The following is a 22,621-nucleotide window of genomic DNA, read 5'->3' as shown; positions in this document are numbered from 1 at the left end:
ATAGTTGTTTGCGAACTTTTCGTGAATTGTACATGAAGGAAGGAGAAGAAGAAGAAGAAGAAGAAGAAAAAGGAGAGGTAGAGGCAGAAGAAGAGGCAGAGGAAGAAGAAGAATGGAGATGATGGTAGAGAGAGGAGGAGGTAGAGGAAGAAGTATAAGAGAGGGAGAAAGAAAAAAAGAAGTAGAAGATGAAGAGAATGAAGTAGAGACTAAGAAGACGTAGAGAGACGTAGAAGAAGAAGAAGAATAAGAAGAAGAAGAAGAAGAAGAAGAAGAAGAAGAAGAAGAAGAAGAAGAGAAGAAGAAGAAGAAGAAGAAGAAGAAGAAGAGAAGAGAAGAAGAAGAAGACGAAGGAAAAGAAGAGAAGAAGAAGAAGAAGGAGAAGAAGAAGAAGAAGAGAAGAAGAAGAAGAAGAGAAGAAGAAGAAGAAGAAGAAGAAGAAGAAGAAGAAGAGAAGAAGAAGAAGAAGAAGAAGAAGAGAAGAAGAAGACGAAGAAGAAGAAGAAGAAGAAGAAGAAGAGAAAAAGAACGAAGAAGAAGAAGAAGAAGAAGAAGAAGAAGAAGAAGAAGAAGAAGAAGAAGAAGAAGAAGAAGAAGAAGAAGAAGAAGAAGAAGAAGAAGAAGAAGAAGAAGGAAGAAAAAAGAAGAAGAAGAAGAAGAAGAAGAAGAAGAAGAAGAAGAAGAAGAAGAAGAAGAAGAAGAAGAAGAAGAAGAAGAAGCCACATAGATAGGGGAGAGACGATAAGTGAAATATGAAGGATGGACGAAAATGATGTTGGGGAGGATAAGAAGTATGAGAGAAAGGGTGAGGAAAATAAGAAGAGGACAAAGAAAGAAGGAGGAGGAGTGAAAGAGAAAGAAGAATGAGTACGAAAAAAGGAAGAAGAGATTGGATGGAAGGAAGAGGAACAGGAAGGAGGAAGTGAGAGAAGATGAGACGAAGGAGGGTTGAATTGGGAAGTTGAAATGAAAAGAGGGTGGAGGAATGGAAGAAGAGATTGAAAAGAAGGAAGAGGAACAGGTAGGAGGAAGTAAGAGAAGATGATACGAAGGAGGATTAAATTGGGAAGTTGAAATGAAAAGAGGGTGGAGGAATAGAAGAAAATGGCCTAGAGGAGAATGAATAGGAGGTAGAGAAGGTGGTGGGAAGAGGGAGAGGTGATTAAGAAGTAAAAAAATAATTATTATTGAACGAAAATCTAAATTAAATGCTGTAGATCACCCCGAAGACTTCTTCTACAGCAAATATTGACAACAGGGTGAACAGCTCGATGGAATTTCGACTGACTGAGCAATAATGTGAGTCTGTGATTTCCCTGACTGGCAATTAGAAGGTACCGAGTTCGATTCCCGGGCTGACAAATAATTTTTGAAAAGTAGCACAATTCGAATCTCCATCTAGTTGTTTACCCTGTTGTCAATATTTGCTGTGAGACTTCGAGGTGATTTACAGCTTTTAATTTGGATTTTCGTTTAATAATCAATTCATCATCATTTGAATGCATTCAATTTCTCTTGAATGAAATTTTCATCTGTAGAAGTAGAAAAAAAAATTTCGCCACAGTGCACAGAAAGCAGCTGTTTTCCAGTCCCTACGTAGATCTGAGAGACCTTCTTTGCAGATGACTCTCGTCTCAAGTAAGAAACAGGTTTCTTTCCGGCCTAGGCCGGAAAAAGTACTCTTTCCAGCCGCTCATGGAAGTCTGTAGTTAATAAGTCATCCGCTAGATCGGGCGAGTGCCAACTTTCTTCATCTGAAGTCCCCATTATTTCAGTTCGAATTTCGAATCAAACTAAATCAACATTCGCTCCACAACCATTTTTATTCAATTATTTATTGTTGATTAGCACATCCCAAATCTTCAAAAATGCTTGAAGATGACGACGCCCATGATATTCAAAGTGAAATTTTAAAAGAATCTGAAATCCTGACTGCAGATCTTCTACCACTAAAATCAAGAGATAGGTACGATAACGAGTATTCTTCATTTATTTTGTCAGCAATACCTGTAGTGTGGCGAAAAATATCGTTTGCACCACAGGCAAAAATGTTTTTCCGGCTCTCAATCTTTTCTAGTCCTCGGCCTACGGCCTCGGACTCGAAAACCGATTTCGAGCCGGAAAAATCTAATTTTTTGCTCTAGGTGCGAAATATACTAATTCAAATAAACTTATTTATATATCAAATTAAATAATTGAACTACTCACAATTGAGATCGACAGTAACAGAGCTGGAAATGGGTGGCACGAGGTTGTTATTGGCAGCCTGACATGTGAAGACTGCATGCAGATGGTGTCTCTGCAGAGGTGCAATGCTCAGCACATTTCGCACCCTCCTATTGGTCATGGTCTCCCAGGTGTCATCCAGGAGAGCGGTGTCCTGCCACCACGTCACTCTGGTTGTTGGGCGACCTGGAGGCAATGAAACAAGTGAATGCCTTGAGTTCTGATAAGATTATAAAATAGGTTTCTATGAATGAATACTTTATTTTAAAGCCACTGAACATGAAACTACTAGTAGTTCTGCGAACAGTGAACCTCGCTCATGAATACAACTTTCAATCTAATGAGAAGGGCCAGTACAGTAAGTACAGTATATTGTGAAGATTTAGCCATGTCATCTATTATTTTCTCCATTGAAAGTGCTAGAGACACCGTTTCCAGGGACACCGGACTTATCAAGGAGGTACCTTTATATCAAATATATACCTTTCAAATGAAAAAGACTAAGAATTTTCAAAAACCACAGATTTATAGATACTTAGAAAGACCGGTTTCGGTCTTTATCAGAGATTGACAATGGTGTAATAACCGGAACCGGTCTTTCTAAGTATCAATAAATCTGTGGTTTTTTGAAAATGTCTCAGTACTTTGATTTAATGTGAATAATTACCACAATATCAACTTATCAACTACACAAAAAAAAATTACCTTTATACCTTTACATACAAATTTTTCTCTACAACTTTAGTATTGGACTCCAATACAATAAAGATTTTTAAACTGATTTATCCAACGAATTCGATAAATCAATTTATATTATTAGAATAAGATAAAACAATATTAGTATTATCTGCAAAAAAATTCGATAGGAACGACCCTGGTTGAACCTGGGTCCCACAGTGTGTGAAACCACAGTATAACCGACTCGAGCACCATGTGCTCGTAACAGTACATGCGAAAAAGTATGGCAATGAATCACTGTATCTTCAAAGACACATCCTTTCTAGATTGAGGTTAGTTTGGTTTTTCAAATATTACAAAAAACCAGAGGTTTTATCAAAAATCGTTACACATACGTTTCTGCGCCTTGTTTCAAAGAGCTTGCATACCAAATTTCATCCAAATCGGACAATAACTGCGGTACAAACAAACAGACAAAAGCCGATTGGGTCGAAACTAAGACCTCGGTTTTGCTTCGGTCAACAAAAAAATATCCTATTATATTAAGCGAGAAGTGACTGTAACTGCAGTACAAACAAACAAACAGACGAAAGCCGATCGAGTCGAAACTAAGACCTCAGCTTCGCTTCGGTCAATTATATTAAGCGAGAAATTTCTGTTTATATTATTCCTATTTGATTATCTATATTTTGTTATTTATGTTCAACGGATCTCAAAAACGGCTCTCACGAAATTTGGAACATAGTTGGTTTATGATATAAAAATTCGATTGCACTAGGTCTCATCCCTGGGAAAACTCGCTGAACGACATTGAAAGGATAATTCATCCTTGGAAAAACAGCTGAGACTTTCGTCGTCTGTAAATGATGAAAAAGTGAGTGGACGAGTGCGTCTGTGAAAAATCAAAATATCTCATCCCCGAAATTCATAAGCTGACGTATAGCCAGCTGTAAAATATAAACACGATAATTTCAAAGAATTGTGTTCTGTTTATCAATTGATAAAATGCCGAGCGAAGCTCGGTGCCCCGATATTTATCTATAATATGATAAAGGAAAGAATTGATTTAAATCACTACCTCCGTAAACAAAGCCTTAGAGCTTGTTCACATGACAGCGACTTACGCTCGGTTGTCGCGCGGTTGGCAAATCGCTCGATTTGCCAGTCTCGTACACATGACAGCGATTCATGAGCGATTTGCCCTCGGTTAAGTCTGAGATGACAACCGCCGCGATTCGCCGGCGACTACTAAAACCGAGCTATCGCGCGACATCCGAGCGTAAATCGCTGTCATGTGAAAGGCTCTTAGAGCATGACAGATGGTTGATACTGTAGTAATGTCAGCACAGATAGGGCTCCTTCGCCAATAATAACACTAGATAATATAGATCAGCTGAAATCAACAAATTTTTATTGGTGTAGGAGGCTACTTGTGCTAACGTCACCAGAATGCACTATGGCTTTGGTTAAAAGGAGGAAGTGTTTATACACGTACGGGATAGAAAATTCTTGAATGACTCATCATCACGTATCAACTACTGGACTGATTTAATTGAAATGTTGCATATACATTCTCAATTTACCGAAGAAATAGGTCTATTTAGAGCTCTTCAAGATTTCAGAAGATCAAGTTTTCAATTATACCCTTGCGGAGCTAGCTATTAATAACACAAACAAAAGTTAGAAAATTGATATCAAGAACCAAGTCAAGGTCACAATTTATGTGATTCCAGTTTACTAGATAAGTTGATACGTTCACTACATGGAGCAATTATGTTTTCCTACAGTTACCTTGAAAAGTGGCCATTCCTGCACTGATTACATAACGCAAAGAATCACTTTTCCGCTCTAGTGCGGGAAAAATTTTTTCTGCACTCCAGATTTGCAACATGGCAACACAAAATAGTTGGTGGGTTATATGGAGGATTAGTGTACGAAAACAAAAATTAAGTTGGTAACAATGACTGTGGTTAGATTTAGATAAGAATCATTTCAATGGCTACCCTACATTTATGATAAAATCCCAATCTAGAAATCCAAAACAAGAATAATGTTCATCTAAATCATAATTAAATAATCATCGTTTACGAATTCTCATCTTTTAATAATAAATAATAGTTCTTTTCTATTGATAATTATTATTTCAACTTCAAGCATTGTGAAAAGTAGCAAATATCCATTATAAAATTCGAATTTTGAGGTTAAATGATTACCGTTTGATATCCATATAAATAAAAAAACATAGGAATACTACAATAAATATTCTCTGTTGTCTATGTTATTTTTATAAATATTTTTCAGTTTACTTAGAGCATTTTTCTCGGTAATTTGAGCAAAAGTCTAAATTTCTTAATCCTGTTTCTGTAGTTTTTAGCTGGATGAAACAATCTTAGGTACGATTCTTCCCGCTAGGTCGCGCGCTTGTCGGTTCAGCCATCTTGCAGCTCGGTTCAGCCAATCAGCTGTTGGCGTGTATTTTGAATGCGAATTTCTTGTTCTATCTGTTTTTTTCTGATTCTTGAATGAATAAAAATGAGAACTTTGGCTGAGAATTTTCAACTTCAATTGAATTATTAATTTTTAAAGGAATTAAGGTTGTTAATAACAGCATCACACATACAAACATTTGATGGATTTTAGCCATAATTTTACTCATTATTACCCACTTTTCATATTCAATGGTAACTGTAGGAAAAATAAAATGTGAAATACGTGCGCAAAGTTCCTCTGCTGCACTCAAGAAGCCATTCCGCCCTCGCCTACGGCTCAGGCGTAAACGTTTCTTTCGGTGCAGCTAACTGTCACTTTGCTCACTAGTTGCACAAATAACTATTCCAGTTTACTAGATATACAGTTTACTGTGTATAATGAGACGGCGTAATGAGGAGGTGTAACAATTGAGACGGCGAAACAGGTATCTCTAATTATTTCAATGAATTAGTAGTTTTGACAATATTTCAAGTAGTTTTCATTTGATATAACACATTAATATAGGTTCAATAACACCTTGAGCCACTGAAATCTTGAAGAATTCAGTATAGGTCCATAATCATACTCGGTCAATATTGATAAACTATAATATGCAAAATTTAAAGTTAATCAGTTGAGTAGATCAGACGTGATGATGCGTCATTCGTGAATTTCCCATCCCGTACATGTAAGAACCAATTCTTTACTTCATTATATTATAATATCGGGGCACCGAGCTTTGCTAGTTATTTATTCATTGATAAACAGAACTCAATTCTCTAAAATGATTGAGGAAGGACTAAAAGGCACAGCCCAAAACTGTTTCTTCCCCGAATTTTGATTTATACACTATAGATATACCAAAAAGTAGGTTATGTTCCATACACTTGAATTCAGGTGAAATTTTCAGTCCAAATATTTGAAAACATAAAAGTACTAATATAGATTGTTTACATACCAAATTGTATAACAAAATAACACTCACTTATCACTTAGAACTGTGGAATAATAATTAACTTTGAATACTATGATATATACCATTTCATGTCAACAAATCAGATTACTGTATTTTGATCGAGTCAATTGGAATTTCAAGATTTCTCGCGAGATACGGTAAGCTAATTACAGCTGATCTCCCACACAGGCACACGCATCTTCTGTTATCGACAGACGACGAAATCATCATCTGTTTTTCTAAGGATGAATTATCCCTTCCATGTCCTCCAGCTAGTTTTCCCAGTAATGAGACCTAGTGCAATCGAATTTTGATATCATAAACCTACTATATTCTAAATTTCGTGAAAATCGTTGGTCGTTTTCGAGATCCGTTGAACATAAAAAATAATCATATAACCAGATAACCAGATATAAAAATCTGGTGTGGCGCACTCACACAACTTTCCTTGCCGTTATGAGAATTGATCACCTGACGCTAGTGTTCACGCGCATCTCAAGTCTACTTATAAACAAATATCTGAGCCAGCTGGTGACAGGACAATAACGCTGGAGGCATACGAGGTCTGCTATCTCTTCATGGTAAATCATTTAATAGAATCAACAGTTGCCAAGTTTGCAATTGGATAATCACATTTTCTCGAATTTCGAGCATAGTATCAATTTAAGGTGGAAATGTTACATAACAATAATTGTAGAGATTTTCATGCTCAATCTTTTCCACTCGAATTTTCTTGTTCAAATTGTATCTGAAGCCTGATAATTGGGAATCTAAAATCAAACTTTGCATAGATGGGTCGGAGCTCTTGAAATTTCTACAGATATGAGACTTGTGGCTGTTGATAGAGCTTATCAATGACTATTCTAGGAATAAATTCAATCAAAATCGTTGGAGCCGTTTCCAAGAAAATCGCGAAAAACCCTGTTTTTGACAACATTTTCTCCATTTTAGCATTTTAGCCGCCATCTTGAATTGCATTCGATCGAAATTGTTCGTGTCGGATCCTTAAATTGTAAGAACCTTAAGTTCCAAATTTCAAGTCATTCCGTTAATTGGGAGATGAGATATCGTGTACACAGACGCACATACACTCATATACACACACACACACACACACACACACACACACACACACACACATACAGACCAATACCCAAAAACCACTTTTTTGGACTCAGGGGACCTTCAAACTTATAGAGATTTAGAAATTGGGGTACCTTAATTTTTTCGGAAAGCAATACTTTCCTTTCCTATGGTAATAGGGCAAGGAAAGTAAAAATATAAACAGATATTGCTCGCTTAATATAATTTTTTTTTCTTTTTAATATAATAGGATAGAATTCAATCTCTTTGAGAGTGGAACAGTGTATTGTTTTTCTCAATAACCTTTAATGATTGATCGAGAACCGATTGAGTGCAGCTTTCTAACTCTGTTATTCACTAATGAAAATTAAATTCCGGTCTGCGAGAGAAAGGTGTTTTTCGGTAGGAGCCTAAAGAAAATACAAGATGGCTTACAAGCTCCGAGGGGTGATTAATGGTTTTTGAGTGGTGTTTTAAGTCGAGAAACGTGTTGGCTAGTGGCTGCTTTATACCGTTAAGTGAAGTAACCCTTGTCCATTATTTCAACTTGAATCTGCATTAGTTTTATTAGAGACTAGCATGTTACCCGTGCTTTGCACTGGGGGAAATTTGGTGTTGTAAAATGCAGTCTCTTCATGTCCAGGACACATAAAAGGTGAAATAATTTGAAATTATCAATTTGTTCAAAATTGGATGGATAATTTTCATAAGAGTTGAAAATTTTCCACAAAAAAAATGGGTTAGTTATGTCTTGAACCCGAAAACTTTAATTCATCAATCGCATCAGATCTCTGTTACCCTAGTCTATAATTTACAATTGAACCAACTCTTCCACATTTGAATTAATCCACATGTATCAATCAATTCTTTCAGAAGTAATGTTGAGGCGAAGCTTATGTGGGAATGTTAAGGCTGTGCAACGCTAAAATAAACTTTCTACTCCTGATATTCTTCCAAATTTTGCGATTTGTATATCATCAAGCTTTCAAAATGAAAAAGTTTTTTCAGGAAAACATTTTTTCTCCGATCATTACTTTTTGAGATATGAGTGACTGAAGTTTGAATTTTTGGGACAGAACATTTCAAATTCGGTACGATATAAATCCATGAGATTCAGAGGATAGAAGATGGTATTGTTGATGTAGTAAATGGAAAATCTTCTAAAAATATCAAATTTGCGTGGTAACAAATTTGTTGACCTGGTACTGATTATAGTGGCTAACCCCTTCTTTCCAGCAATGTAGGCAACCCGCTTAACACGTCCTCCCATTGTCAATACATCAATACCGCGACCGGTAATGCAAAATCGAGCATTAATTGAGAAATATTGGGGCACCGAGCTTTGCTCGCTATTTATTTATTGACTTTTGATAAACTGAACACAATTCTTTAAAATGATTGGGGAAGTACTAACAGGCACAGCCCAAAACTGTTTCTTTCTCGAATTTCGATTTATACACTATAAATAGTCCAGAAAGTAGGTTATGTTCCATACACTTGAATTAGGGTTCAATTTTCTCTGTGTTCAAACATTTAAAAACAAAAAATTATGATTTAGATCAGATACAAACCAAATTGATTAACAAAATAACACTCACTAATCACTTGAAATTGTCAAATAATGATCAACATTGAAAATTTGAAAACTCTAGTTTAGGAGGACTATCATGTCATGTCAACAAATCAGATTATGTTGATCAAATCGATTAAATTGTCTAGCTAGATAAAATTTCTCGCTGATTGATTATGATTACACGGCTGAAAATAATTCTGTCTCTCTCCCACACAGGCACACGCATCTTCTGTTATCGAGAGACGACGAAATTATCATCTGTTTTCCAAGGATGAATTATCCTTTTAATGTCGGTCAGGCAGTTTTCCAAAGAATAAGACCTAGTGCAATCTAATCTTCATATCATAAACCTACTTTGTTCCAAATTTCGTGAAAATCGTTAGAGCCGTTTTCGAGATCCATTGAACAAAAATAACCAGATATAAAAATAACCAGATATGAAAATAACCAGATATAAAAATAACCAGATATAAATATACAGAAATTGCTCGCTAAATATAATAAGATATATAAGCAAATTTGAAGTTGATCAGTCCAGTAGATCAGACGTGAAGATGCGTCAAACATAATTTTCCTATCCCACGCGTGTATAAGCCAGTTCTTCACTTTATTATAGTATAGATAAGTTCTTCAACTCGGTATCCTACTAGCATGATTAAGTGAAAGAGCTCAAATCTTGTTTAGAAACCTTCCTCAAGTTAATTAGATTGTTATTTTCAGAATCTATGTGCAAAATTTGGAGTTCTAAATCATTCCCGTTTTTCCGGTATGCAATCCACAAGTCAAGTTGACGACATGTTTTGATGCGTACAAATGAACAAACACAACTCTACTCTCTCCTATTATATAGATAACAAAGGTGCTATAGTGAGGTCCACGTTATAATGGCAATGAAGAAAGATAGGAGGAAGACGTTGCCAAGTCTCTCCATTTCGCCACTGACTGTACACAGCTGTTACTCAATTCATCCCAATAAATTCGATCTAATAATAATTATCATTTCCTTGATAAAATAATCAATTTTATGTCAAATCAATCAGGAATTTATTTTTTTCATAATTTGATTAAAAAAATTGCTTCCATAACTGAGATCATATTTTATTTTTATACAAACCTTAAATGGCGGCTAATTTAAAAAGCTGTGATACACCAATCTGAATTTCAAAACAACAGAAATTGAGTTATTTGGTAGATATTCTGTTATAATTTCTTCTAAAAATAATGTAAAAATAGAGATCCTATTAAAAATAAGTAATTTCAATGGAAATAAATCTGAAATAACCTTTTAATATTATTTATACCGGCACGAGTAGGTCTAACCTATACGTGTAGGTAGTCTAACTGAAGCATGAATGAAGTCTAATAGTTAGTCATCAACTTTTAAAAGTCATTTCACTTATTTTAATTCGCTGTGGCTACAGTTACGGTAACCGTAACTCCATTCGCGTTCCGGTAAACATTTGCGCAGGCGCGGCTACCGCTATTACATGTGCATTGTGGTGTGTTGATGTTTTTGGTGACATGGTTATGTTTCTAAGTAACTAACTAACTTCATTATTACTAACTTATTTCTAACTAACTTCATTGAAACGATAGGTTATCATAACCATGTCACCAAAAACCATCAACACCACAATGCACATGTAAATAGCGGTAGCCGCGCCTGCGCAAATGTTTACCGGAACGCGAATGGAGCTACGGTTACCGTAACTGTAGCCACAGCGATTTTAATTTGTGTTTCTCATACGGTAATCTATGAAAATTATTTAATTGTTCCAAAAATACATTTTAAATCAATTATACGACTTGTGTACTAAAGTATTTTGATAGGATGAAGAAAAAAAATGGCGGCTGAGATTGTACAGTCACTGTCAAAAGTAGAAATAAAATATTCTGGAAAACAGACAATATTGCAAAGCTAGAGAGAGATAGCGCTATCTGTTTTGTTGTATGATAGAAAAGGACAGCAACAGTATTTTCAATCCTACACTGCCATTATAACGTGGACCTCACTATAGTGATTTTCTATCATAGGCCTTATTAAAATACTTTATCACATTTGGAATACAGAAGTTCAAAAACACAGTTCAAATCTCAAACAGTTTCCAATGCATGTGTAGGCGATAAAATACAGACTTATAAGTAATGTGTTTCCATCTTATGTGAGGAAAACGATGGATTACTCTCTACACTCCGGGTGACTTATGGGGCTCTTATCAATAGCTCAGCGTGATAAGTAAGAGGCTTTGCTCTCCATCAGTTTTTGCCTCCAGAGGAATTTTTCATCCATCCCTCATACCATGAAACAAAAGATAAGGTTTGACTCTGAAACGCCGCACAAAATCTCCACCTATAAACTGTCAGCCTTCTCTATACATTACATCAATGGTTCCCGTTCAATCAATGATAGCGGTTTGAAGTGAAAATCTCCAGCTGGAATTTGTTTTTCGGAATCGATTTCGTATTAGTTTTGGCAAGAGAGAGAGGGAAAGAGAGTGGAAGGGGTGTGTGTAAGAGAGAGAGAGAGTGAGAGTGAGGGAGAGAGTGGGTGAGAGTGTGAGGAAGTAAATGTGAGGGGAAGAGAGAGAGAAAGTGTGTGTGAGAGGGAGAGAGATACAGTGAGAGGGAGTGAAGGTGAGGGAAAGAGAAAGAGTGAGAGAGAGTGTGTGTGTGGGAGAGAGAAAGAGAGTGTGTGTGGGAGGGAGTAAGAGTGAGGAAGAGAAAGTGTGAGAGGGACAGTGTGAGAGTGTGAGATTGGGAGAGGGTAAGTGGGGGTGGGAGTGACGGAAAAAGTGAGTTAGTAGGCGAGTGAGAGAGAGTGTGAGAGAGAGAGAGTGATTGGGTGAGTGGGGGAGAGTTAGTGAGGTAGTGAAGGTGAGGAGAAGGGAGAGAATGAGAGTGTGTGTGGGAGAGAGAGAGAGTATGTGTGGGAGAGAGAGTTTATGTGGGAGGGAGTTAGAGTGAGGGAGAGAGAGTGTGAGAGGGACAGTGAGAGAGAGAGAGTGTGTCAGGGAGAGAGATTGAGTGTTTGTGGGAGGGAGTTAGAGTGAGGAAGAGTGAGTGTGAGAGGGACAGTGTGAAAGTGTGAGAGTGGGAGTGGGTGAGAGGGGGTGGGAGTGACGGAAAAAGTGAGTTAGTGGGAGAGTGAGAGAGTGATTGGGAGAGTGGGGGAGAGTTGGAGAGGGAGAGAGAGAAAGAGAGAGAGTGATGAAGAATTAGAGAGAGAGTTTGAGAGTGATGAAGAATTAGAGAGAGAGTTTGAGAGTGAGAGAGAGAATGAGAAAGAGTGTGAAAGTGGGACAGTGAGTGATTGGGAGGGAGTGTGAGAGAGGGAAAGAGATTGATTGAGTACTTTATTTATGTAGATTACAATATATACTGGCTTATACACTTATAATACAATAGCTTACAATACAGCAAAATTATAGATGAATTTAACTTACATAATATAGACCAAGAAAATAATTATTGAATTGTATATGATATGAAAAAGCAATTTGTAATATAATAACTATAGATAATAATTATATTGTTATGCATCTACATAAATTGGCGGAGCTTTGGACATATCAATGTCCATTCTTCGGAAAGAATATTAAAAATATCCTTCCCACTAACTCTCTACCAAAAGAGAGAGAGTATGAGAGGGACAGTGTGAAAGTGTGAGAGTGGGAGAGGGTGAGAGGAGATGGGAGTGACGGAAAAAGTGAGTTAGTGGGAGAGTGAGAGAGAGTGAGATTGGGAGAGTGGGGGTGAGTTGGGGAAAGAAAGAGAGAGAGAGTGTGTGAGATAGTGATAGAGAGTGAGAGAGCGAGTGTGAGAAAGTGATGAAGAGTTAGAGAGGTAGTTTGAGAGTGAGAGAGAGAGAATGTGAAAGTGGGAATGTGAGGGAGTGGGAGTGATTGAGAGAGAGGGGATGAAAGAGAGAATGAGAGAGTGAGAAAGAGTGTGATTGATTGAGTACTTTATTTATGTAGATTACAATATATACTGGCTTATACACTTATATACAATACAGCAAAATTATGGATGAATTTACAAAATATAAATTAAAAAAATAATTATTGAGCTGTATATAATATGAAAAAAAACAAAATTGTAATAACTATAGATAAGATAGATAATATTGTTATGCATCTACATAAATTGGCGGAGCTTTGGACATATCAATGTCCATTCTTTGGAAAAGAATATTAAAAGTATTCTTCCCACTAACTCTCTGAGACAGAATGAGTGAGAGAGAAGGAGAGAGTGTGAGTGGGACAGTGAGAAAGTGTGACAGAGTGATAGTGAGTGAGAGAGTGCGAGTGGGACAGTGAGAGTATCTGCGAAAGAGAGAGAGCGCCTAGGTGGGTGCCATCACTCTTCTAATCCTGGATGAATGGCCAGACTCAAAGATACATGGCAGATTTGTTTGTGTCTCAAAGTGAAACGGTTTCGTGATTCCAATGAACATTTAGGCTAGTTACATACACATCGATTTTTGGTCGTACGATATTTTACCGTCCTTATAAATTCTATTAGATTGAACAGATGATTTCAAACATATGATGTTTGCCAAGTTCCGTTTAATCTCATAGAATTCATAGTGACGACAAAATATCGTACGACCAAAAATCGATGTGTATGTAACTAGCCAAGGCTTTGTCGAATCTCTACTGCATTCGTTATGAAGGGAGGTCCACGTTATAATGGCAGTGGAGGAAGATAGGAAAACAGTGTTGCCGATTCTCTATCTTGTCATGTTTGTATGAACCGCTAATCGGGGAGAGGCTTGTCTAAGTCAATGGCAGACGTTCACCTTGATAGGCTACGGCTTGCACCAATAACAGTGCTCAACAGTCAATATAAAATACTGCAGTTCTTTACTTCAGTTTTAGTTTACTTCAGCTGCTCTTCACTTTAGTTGTAGTTTACTTCAGCTGCTCTTCACTTTAGTTGTAGTTTACTTCAGCTGCTCTTCACTTTAGTTGTAGTTTACTTCAGCTGCTCTTCACTTTAGTTGTAGTTTACTTCAGCTGCTCTCCACTTTAGTTGTAGTTTACTTCAGCTGCTCTTCACTTTAGTTGTAGTTTACTTCAGCTGCTCTTCACTCTAGTTGTAGTTTACTTCAGCTGCTCTTTACTTCAGTTTTTACAACAGATTAATGTTGGTACAGCGGCAGTTCTTGACACACTCTGTTTGTGAGCCTAATCTCTCTATTACAGGAGTTATGAATTTCATGATGCAAGATTTCAGATCGGAGAGTGCCTATTCCAGAAAAATCTGGAGTGGCGCACTCACACAACTTTCCTTGCCGTTATGAAAATTTATCATCTGACGCTAGTGTTCTCGCGCATCTCAAGTCTACTATATGAGACAGCTGGTGATAGGACAATAACGCTGGAGACACACGAGGTCTGCTATCTCTTCGTAGTAAATGATTTAACAGAACCAACACTTGCCAACAGTTTGCAATTTAATAATCACATTTTCTCGAATTTCAATTTTAGGTAAAAATGTTACTGGAAATCAATTGCAGAGATTTTCATGCTCTATCTTTTCCACTTGAAATTTGTTGTTCAAATTCTTTATGGAGGCTTATAATTGAGAATCTAAAATCAAACTTTGCATAGATGGGGTAGAGCTCCTGAAATTTTTACAGATATAGGACTTGTTGCAGTTGATAGAGCTTATCAATGACTATTTCAGATATGAATTTGATCGAAATCGTTTGAGCCGTTTTTGAGAAAATCGCGAAAAACCCTGTTTTTGACAACATTTTCGCCATTTTAGCCGCCATCTTGGATTGCATTTGATAGAAAGATCAGGATGCACGTAAGGACCTTACGTTCCAAATTTCAAGTCATTCCGTTAACTGGGAGATGAGATATCGTGTACACAGACGCACATACACTCATACACATACACACACACACACACACACACATACAGACCAATACCCAAAAACCACTTTTTGGGATTCAGGGGACCTTGAAACGTATAGAAATTTAGAAATTAGGGTACCTTAAATTTTTTCGGAAAGCAATACTTTCCTCACCTATGGTAATATGGCAAGGAAAGTAAAAACGGAAACAGACGTTTCGCCGAAGACACAGAAATTCGCTCAAGTTTTTGACTGTAATAACCCCTCCATTTCAATCATTCTTCAAACATCTACTCCATCCTTCTACTATTCAGTTTTTCGGTCAATATTTGCATTATAAAAAGTCCACTTGATTAGTGGACTCAATAATTAGTCCACTTATTAGTAAACTTAATTAGTCCACTTATTAGTGGACTTAATTAGTCCACTTTAAAGTTCACTTTCTTACTTTCCTTGCCCTATTACCATTGGTAAGGAAAATATTGCTTTCCGAAAAAAATTAAGGTACCCCAATTTCTAAATATCTATACGTTTCAAGGTCCCTGAGTCCAAAAAAGTGGTTATGGTATTGTTGTGTATGTGGGTTTGTGTGTGTGTGTGTGTGTGTGTGTGTGTGTGTGTGTGTGTGTGTGTGTGTGTGTGTGTGTGTGTGTTGTGTGTGTGTGTGGTGTGTGTGTGTGTGTGTGTGTGTGTGAGTGAGTGTGTGTGTGTGTGTGTGTGGTGTGTGTGTGTGTGTGTGGTGTGTGTGTGTGGTGTGTGTGTGTGTGTGGTGAGTGTGTGTGTGTGTGTGTGTGTGTGTGTGTGTGTGTGTGTGTGTGTGTGTGTGTGTGTGTGTGTGTGTGTGTGTGTGTGTATGTGCGTCTGTGTACACGATATCTCATCTCCCAATCAACGGAATGGCTTGAAATTTGGAACTTAAGGTCCTTACACTATACGGATCCGACACGAACAATTTCGATCAAATGCAATTCATGATGGCGGCTAAAATTGCGGAAATGTTGTCAAAAACAGGGGTTTTCACGATTTTCTCAAAAACGGCTCCAACGATTTTGATCAAATTCATACCTGAAATAGTCATTGATAAGTTCTATCAACTGCAACAAGTCCCATATCTGTAAAAATTTTAGGAGCTCCGCCCCATCTATGCAAAGTTTGATTTTAGATTCTCAATTATCAGCCTTCTTATACAATTTAAATTTCAAATGTAAAAGATAGAGCATGAAAATCTCTGCAATTAATGTCCAGTAACATTCTCACCTAAAATTGAAAATAAGCTTGAAATTCGAGAAAATGTGATTATTTAATTGCAAACTGTTGGCAAGTGTTGGTTCTTTTAAATCATTCACTACGAAGAGATAGCAGACCTTGTGTGTCTCCAGCGTTATTGTCCTATCAACAGCTGTCTCATATCTTTGAATGGCAGACTTGAGATGCGCGTGAACACTAGCTTCAGGTGATCAATTTTCATAACGGCAAGGAAAGTAGTGTGAGTGCGCCACACCAGATTTTTAGTAAAAGTCCTTAGTTCCATTTATATAGCTTTCATTGAATATTCAAAATAATCATTGTACAGTAATAGTCTATAATAACCTCATTTCTTTGAAAGAAGCTCAAGATTTAAGGATAATGGATAGAATAATCGATTTGAAATTAGAGGAACTATCATATAGCCTACCAGTACGCAAAAGTCTACAAAGGTATTGTGTTAAACATGCCTTCTACTCTACCAAGAAACACTCCCACTAGGGAACCGTTCAAAGCCTACAATTTACAATTATAAACTTCGACTTACCACCAGTCGCAATGCAGGCTATATCTATAGAATCTCCCTCGTTGTATGGTCCCAGAATGTAGTTCTGTATATGAACTCCATGCTCATCCACCACACTCAATCTCTCGGGGGGAACTGAAACATAAATGGATAAATTAATGAATAAATGAATCAAATGGATGAATAAAAGAATAAGTGGTGGAATGTTTAGCGAGTTTTCCGGCTCCTTAACCGTGCCCTTATCGTAGCTTTCATTTCTGGCCCACCACTCAAAGACAGACCATTAATCAAAAGCTCTAAGGCGAGTTCTTTTATATCATTTATCTAATGCAGCCGATTCTTGAGCGACTTAATGTCAGCAGTAGTTAAATGGGTAGCATTACTAGATATACTGTCACTTCCAAGTGGAACTTTCTGAAAAAAATATTCTTCGTACGAACATTTGTAAATGTCAGAAGTATCCAGACAGCACATGGTTTTGTAATCAATAAAATGTAGTAGACATTAGGGCTTCAATAGTTTTATGAACAGGGTCTCGATAAGAGTCCCTGGTGATTTATGAACTAACACTCAGTTATTTGGAGGGCTGTCCTGTTATTACAGAAGGGCTGAAGATCATCGATCAGGGTGGCACAGGCTGCAATAGAGGTCCACGTTATAGTGGCAGTGTTTGATCAACATTGGTGATGATATCCTTGTCTAGCATTCGACAAAGCAGATAGTGATATCCTTCTCTAACTTCGCAACGTTACCAGATAGGGGTTTCAAGAATCTAGAAATATGATAAATTGAAAAAATATTGAATCTTAGAAATAGAAAGAAAAATAAAAATCTTAGTACCCTTTTTGAAATATTTAATCACAACATGTTTCGGACATTGATGCCATTTTCAAGTGATAATGGTTTGTCATTCTTTCTATCTGTTTGTGATTCTTTCTATTTCTATAAAAGTAGCCCTATACAGAAAAAAGATAAATTGAATCTTAGTTATGGAAATGTATTATTCAATCATTAGAAAATATATTATTTTCTTCAGGAATAGAATATTATTTGATTATTTTGTATATGAATGAACAGTTATATTTAATCAAAAGCCATCAATGTTATTCCTAACTATTTCATCACAAGTAAATTAAATAGAAAGCTGCATTTTGGCAATGTTATTTCCTCATAGCTTAATATAAAGGCTTCTCATGTTTTTTATCTAATTTCCAACTATTCTTTACTTTCCCGTATGCCTTCACTCTGCTCTTTCTTTTCCCTTCCTCACTCACTTTTTCTTTTCCCTATTTCTTAATAATATCACATTATTATTTTCTTGAACTGTTAAGCATTGAACACTAGGCCTCTGCGCTCACGTTCCTCGAACCTTGCAGGGACTTCCCGTTTTTAATATAGTTATTATAATCCTATTTAATAGTATTTTTCTTTTTTAATTTTATATTGTATTTCACTTTTCTCTTTCATAACCATTTTTGTTATTGTAATATGTTTTTTGGGACAAATAAAGATTTGATTTGAAATCAGAAATATCAGCTATCTACAAGGCAGTGGGTAGACTGAGAATCGACAACGTTGTTCTCCTATCTTTCTCCACTGCAATTATAACGTGGATTTCACTAAAGGAAATGTGTATCGAAAGCTCTTGTGGAAAGTATCTCACATCTCGGGTTACTGTCTACTTTGGAAACAGTGTCATAGGCAGAAATTAGTGACCCTGAGACCTGAAGGTCACAGTACAGGTTTTCACAAGTCTCCCATTTTCAGAAAACCAATACTGATGTCTTGACATCTAATTTCTAACAAACTTAGGCCTACTGCTTGATACTTACTTACTTACTTGATACTTGATATTCTCCCACTGGAAGCGCGTATGCGCCATGGTTGTCAGATGCTGCACATAGTATGATTTATGGAGCTTCTAAAATACCTATGAGTCATGATGATTTTGATAAAGAGATGGAGTGATAATAATAATAATAATAATAATACCCAATAAATTTGGGTATGAAATAATCATCGATCTTCGTTCGTAGGACAATTAGCCAGCCAGATGCGCTGGGTAGGTCATCACGTCAATATACATAGTTCACATAATTATAAGTTTTTGACAACACTGTTACGTCAAAAATTGAAACATGGCATAGAATGGCTAACACGGTGACGGCCTCTGAATATCAACTATAGACTCCTAAAAAAATTCACTCAAGGAGTACTATACTACTCTGGCACGCAGCCAGGACTTGATTCTCCACTTAAAACTCACTGTCACCCAATCATGGTGATCAGTAACAAAAGTAATTAGTATCCTATGAGAAAGGTTGATCCACAGTTACGTTTTGAACGATCAAATTAATTTCAACCAATACAATACCTACCAATCTAGTTTTATCATAAGTTTGTTAGTAATTTGTTACAGTATTATCTCAATCAATTGGTTTTTCATGTTCTTGTCACATATTTCTATTGATTTCAAATATTTTATTTGGTCATTTATGGATTTTTTATTACTGTGTTTTCTGATTCAACCGCCATTTTGTAACGTTAGTATGAACCGCTTATTGGGGAGAGGCTTGTCTAAGCCAATGTGAGACATTCACCTTGATAGGTCACGGCTTCCACCAATAACAGTGCTCGGCCGTCAGTACTGCTGCTCTTTACTTCAGTTTCAGTTTACTGGAGATTGATAATATTGTATAATGATAAAAATCTTGTGTGGCGCACTCACACAACTTTCCTTGCCGTTATGGAAATTGATCACCTGACGCTAGTGTTCACGCGTATATCTGAGCCAGCTGGTGTCAGGACAATAATGCTGGAGACACTCGAGGTCTGCTATCTCTTCATAGTGGATGATTTAATAGAATCAACAGTTGCCACAGTTTGCAATTGAAATTATAGAATTTTCTCGAATTACGAGCTTATTTTGAATTCCAGGTGAAAATGTTACTAAACATCAATTTGTAGTGATTTTTATGCTCAATCTTTTCCACTCAAAATTTTTCGTTTAAATTATATCTGGAACCTGATACTTGGAAATCTAAAATCAAACTTTGAATAGATGGGGCGGAGCTCCTAGAATTTTTACAGATATGGGACTTGTGGCAGTTGATAGAGCTTATCAATGACTATTTTAGGAATGAATTTGATCAAAATCGTTGAAGCCATTTTCGAGAAAATCACGAAAGAAAATCCTGTTTTTGACAACATTTCGTCATTTTATCCGCCATCTTGAATTGCATTAGATCGATATTGTTTGTGTCGGATCCTTATATAGTAAGAACCTTAAGTTCCAAATTTCAAGTCATTCCGTTTATTGGGAGATGAGATATCGTGTACACAGACGAACATACACTCTCTCTCACACACACACACACACACACCACACACACACACAACACACACACACACACACACACACACACACACACACACACACACACACACACACACATACAGACCAATACCCAGAAACCACTTTTTTGGACTCAGGGGACCTTGAAACGTATAGAAATTAAGGAATTGGGGTACCTTAATTTTTTTCGGAAAGCAATACTTTCCTTACCTATGGTAATAGGGCAAGGAAAGTAAAAATTTGTTTACGCATTTTGAAGTACAAGCGAAATATTTGTTTACGCATATATAAAAGCGAAATGGCACTCACTCACTCGCAGAACTAAAAATCTACCGGACCAAAATCGTTCAAATTTGGTAGGTAACTTATGTTCAGTTGGCCCTTTAGAGGCGCACTAAGAAATCTTTTGGCAAAATTTCAACTCTAAGGGTTGTTTTTAAGGGTTTAAAGTTCGTCTTTTAGCATGTATATTCTTCTTCTCCCAGTCTCTTAATTATAATTGAAATTTCCATATCATATGTTACTATAGAACTATAATCTAGATAGAGTACCTCTTCGAAACAGTTGTTAACTGGCAACTAAATTAATAATTTTGTCAGGTTGGCATTAAGTTGAGTTGAATTTGTTAGGTTGGCACCAAGTTGAAAATTTAAATGCATTTATCGCGGAAAAATTGATTGGGCACTGCTACTTCAATCCTGGGAATATTATATTACTAGCCGTCAGGCTCGCTTCGCTCGCCATATCCGGTTAGCCAGACGTTTAGTCTGGACCCCCGACTGGATTGTCCTAACATATGATAAAAATGCTCAAATGAAAAATGCAAGCGAGCGAAGCGAGCCTGCTAATCTCATTCTTGGACGGTCCAGTCGGGGGTCCAGGGGGCGGAGCCCCCTGGCTAGACGGATATGGCGAGCGAAGCGAGCCTGACGGCTAGTTTTATAATAAACTTCATCAATACATCACGTTCATTAGAATTACGTTCAAAAGTTCCCTGGTATTCATCAAATTTTGCTTTGAATTAAACAGAATTATTGATAATGGAGCATTCTGAACATGGAAGTTCGAGGTCAGTGAGGCTCATCCCAAAACACAACGTGATCCCTGCATTGAAAACAACGTGAAGGGTTATAAAATCATCGACGATAGAACAACGGCAACTTCATGCTTAATGCATCATGCTCTGTACTCCAGTTATTATACAACTTGCAACACTGGCGAGTGGCGATCATTGTCTGCTTTATTAGCATTATTTGAATAGACGTGCTGGCGTATAAACAATGAGCCCGCGCTTCACAAAAGGATCACCCAGTTTAACGGCGAAAATCGCCATTAGATTCGCCGGATGTGTGGATATTTCTTTGTGATTCAGCCGAGTGGAACTAATTTCGAAAAAGACCAACCGTGAAACTAATTTCGAAAAAGACCAATAGTGGACGGTGTTACGTTTATGTACTGTTGTGAACTGATGTAAGAGAGTTGTAAGTCCAATGTTTATTGGATGAGGAATCTAAATACCGATTAGATTTTCTCTTACAATCCTGTTTTTCCACATCGATTTCAATTTTTAGCATAGAAGATTTGGAATCTCCTATTAATTTATTTTATTTTTATTTATTTATTTATTTACAATGCAAATTATAGCACTAATGTAATAACATTGAAAGATAAAATAATAAGGTAGTCCTTGTGCTATTTTCTTCCAAATTTATAGGTGACAAAGTCCAAGATAAGGTTAGAATTTCACGTGTACAATTTTTTATAAAATTTTGGTTCAAAATAAACATCAAAACTATAAATTTTGAATTTAGATGGCTTAAATTGATAAATTAATTAGAAATATTACACTCAATTACCACTTTAAACGAATAATATTGAGTTGTTTAAGAAATTTGGAACTATTTAAGAAACACAAACTCGTAAACACACTCGTAATGCATAGTTGACCGAGCGAAGTGAGGTCTAAGATTCAAGTCGACGGTTTGGCATTTGTTTAAATGTTTGAATGGTAAATGTTTATAAGTTTATATGTTGCGCATTTACGGCGAAACGCGGTAATAGATTTTCATGAAATTTGACAGGTATGTTCCTTTTTAAATTGCGCGTCGTCGTATATACAAGGTTTTTTTTTGAAATTTTGCATTTCAAGGATAATATCCTTTTCAAACACTCGGCCTCTGCGCACAGGTCTTTTAACCTTGCGGGGACCTTCCTTATTTTTATTGTATTATTTAGTTCAATGCTGTGTATTATTATTATTATGTATTTCTAATTTCTAAGTTTTTATCTTTTGTTATTATTGACCGAGCGAAGTGAGGTTCAAGATTCAAGTCGACGGTTTGGCATTTCTCTTAATGTTTAAATGTTTGAATGTTTAAATGTTCATATATTTTTATGTTGCGCATTTACGGCGAAACGCAGTGATAGATATTCATGAAATTTGACAGGTATGTTCCTTTTTAAATTGCGCGTCGACGTATATAAAAGGTTTTTGGAAATTTTGCATTTCAAGAATAATATAAAAGGGAAAAAGGAGCCTCCTTCATACGCCAATATTAGAGTAAAAATCAGACCATAGGATTATTCATCATAAATCAGCTGCCAAGTGATTACACAGATGTGTGGAGAAGCCAGTCTAATGCGGT

General features: G+C 36.5%; 1 protein-coding gene across 2 annotated transcripts in view; it reads right to left on the bottom strand.

The window, feature by feature from the left end:
• Positions 1 to 22,621, bottom strand: part of LOC111043462 (nephrin) — a 227,446-nt gene that overhangs the window by 119,886 nt on the left and 84,939 nt on the right. For both annotated transcript variants that reach the window (XM_039425564.1, XM_039425565.1), the window contains exons 4-5: positions 16,643 to 16,756; positions 2,209 to 2,412 (exon numbers count right to left, since the gene is read on the bottom strand). In XM_039425564.1, coding sequence (XP_039281498.1) covers positions 2,209 to 2,412; positions 16,643 to 16,756 — 318 coding nt within the window. The remainder of the gene's footprint in view (positions 1 to 2,208; positions 2,413 to 16,642; positions 16,757 to 22,621) is intronic.

Source organism: Nilaparvata lugens, chromosome 4, assembly GCF_014356525.2.
Source record: "Nilaparvata lugens isolate BPH chromosome 4, ASM1435652v1, whole genome shotgun sequence".
Classification (NCBI taxonomy): domain Eukaryota; kingdom Metazoa; phylum Arthropoda; class Insecta; order Hemiptera; family Delphacidae; genus Nilaparvata; species Nilaparvata lugens.
The sequence above is the reverse complement of the archived record's forward strand: the minus strand, read 5'-3'. Positions and strand labels throughout refer to the sequence as shown.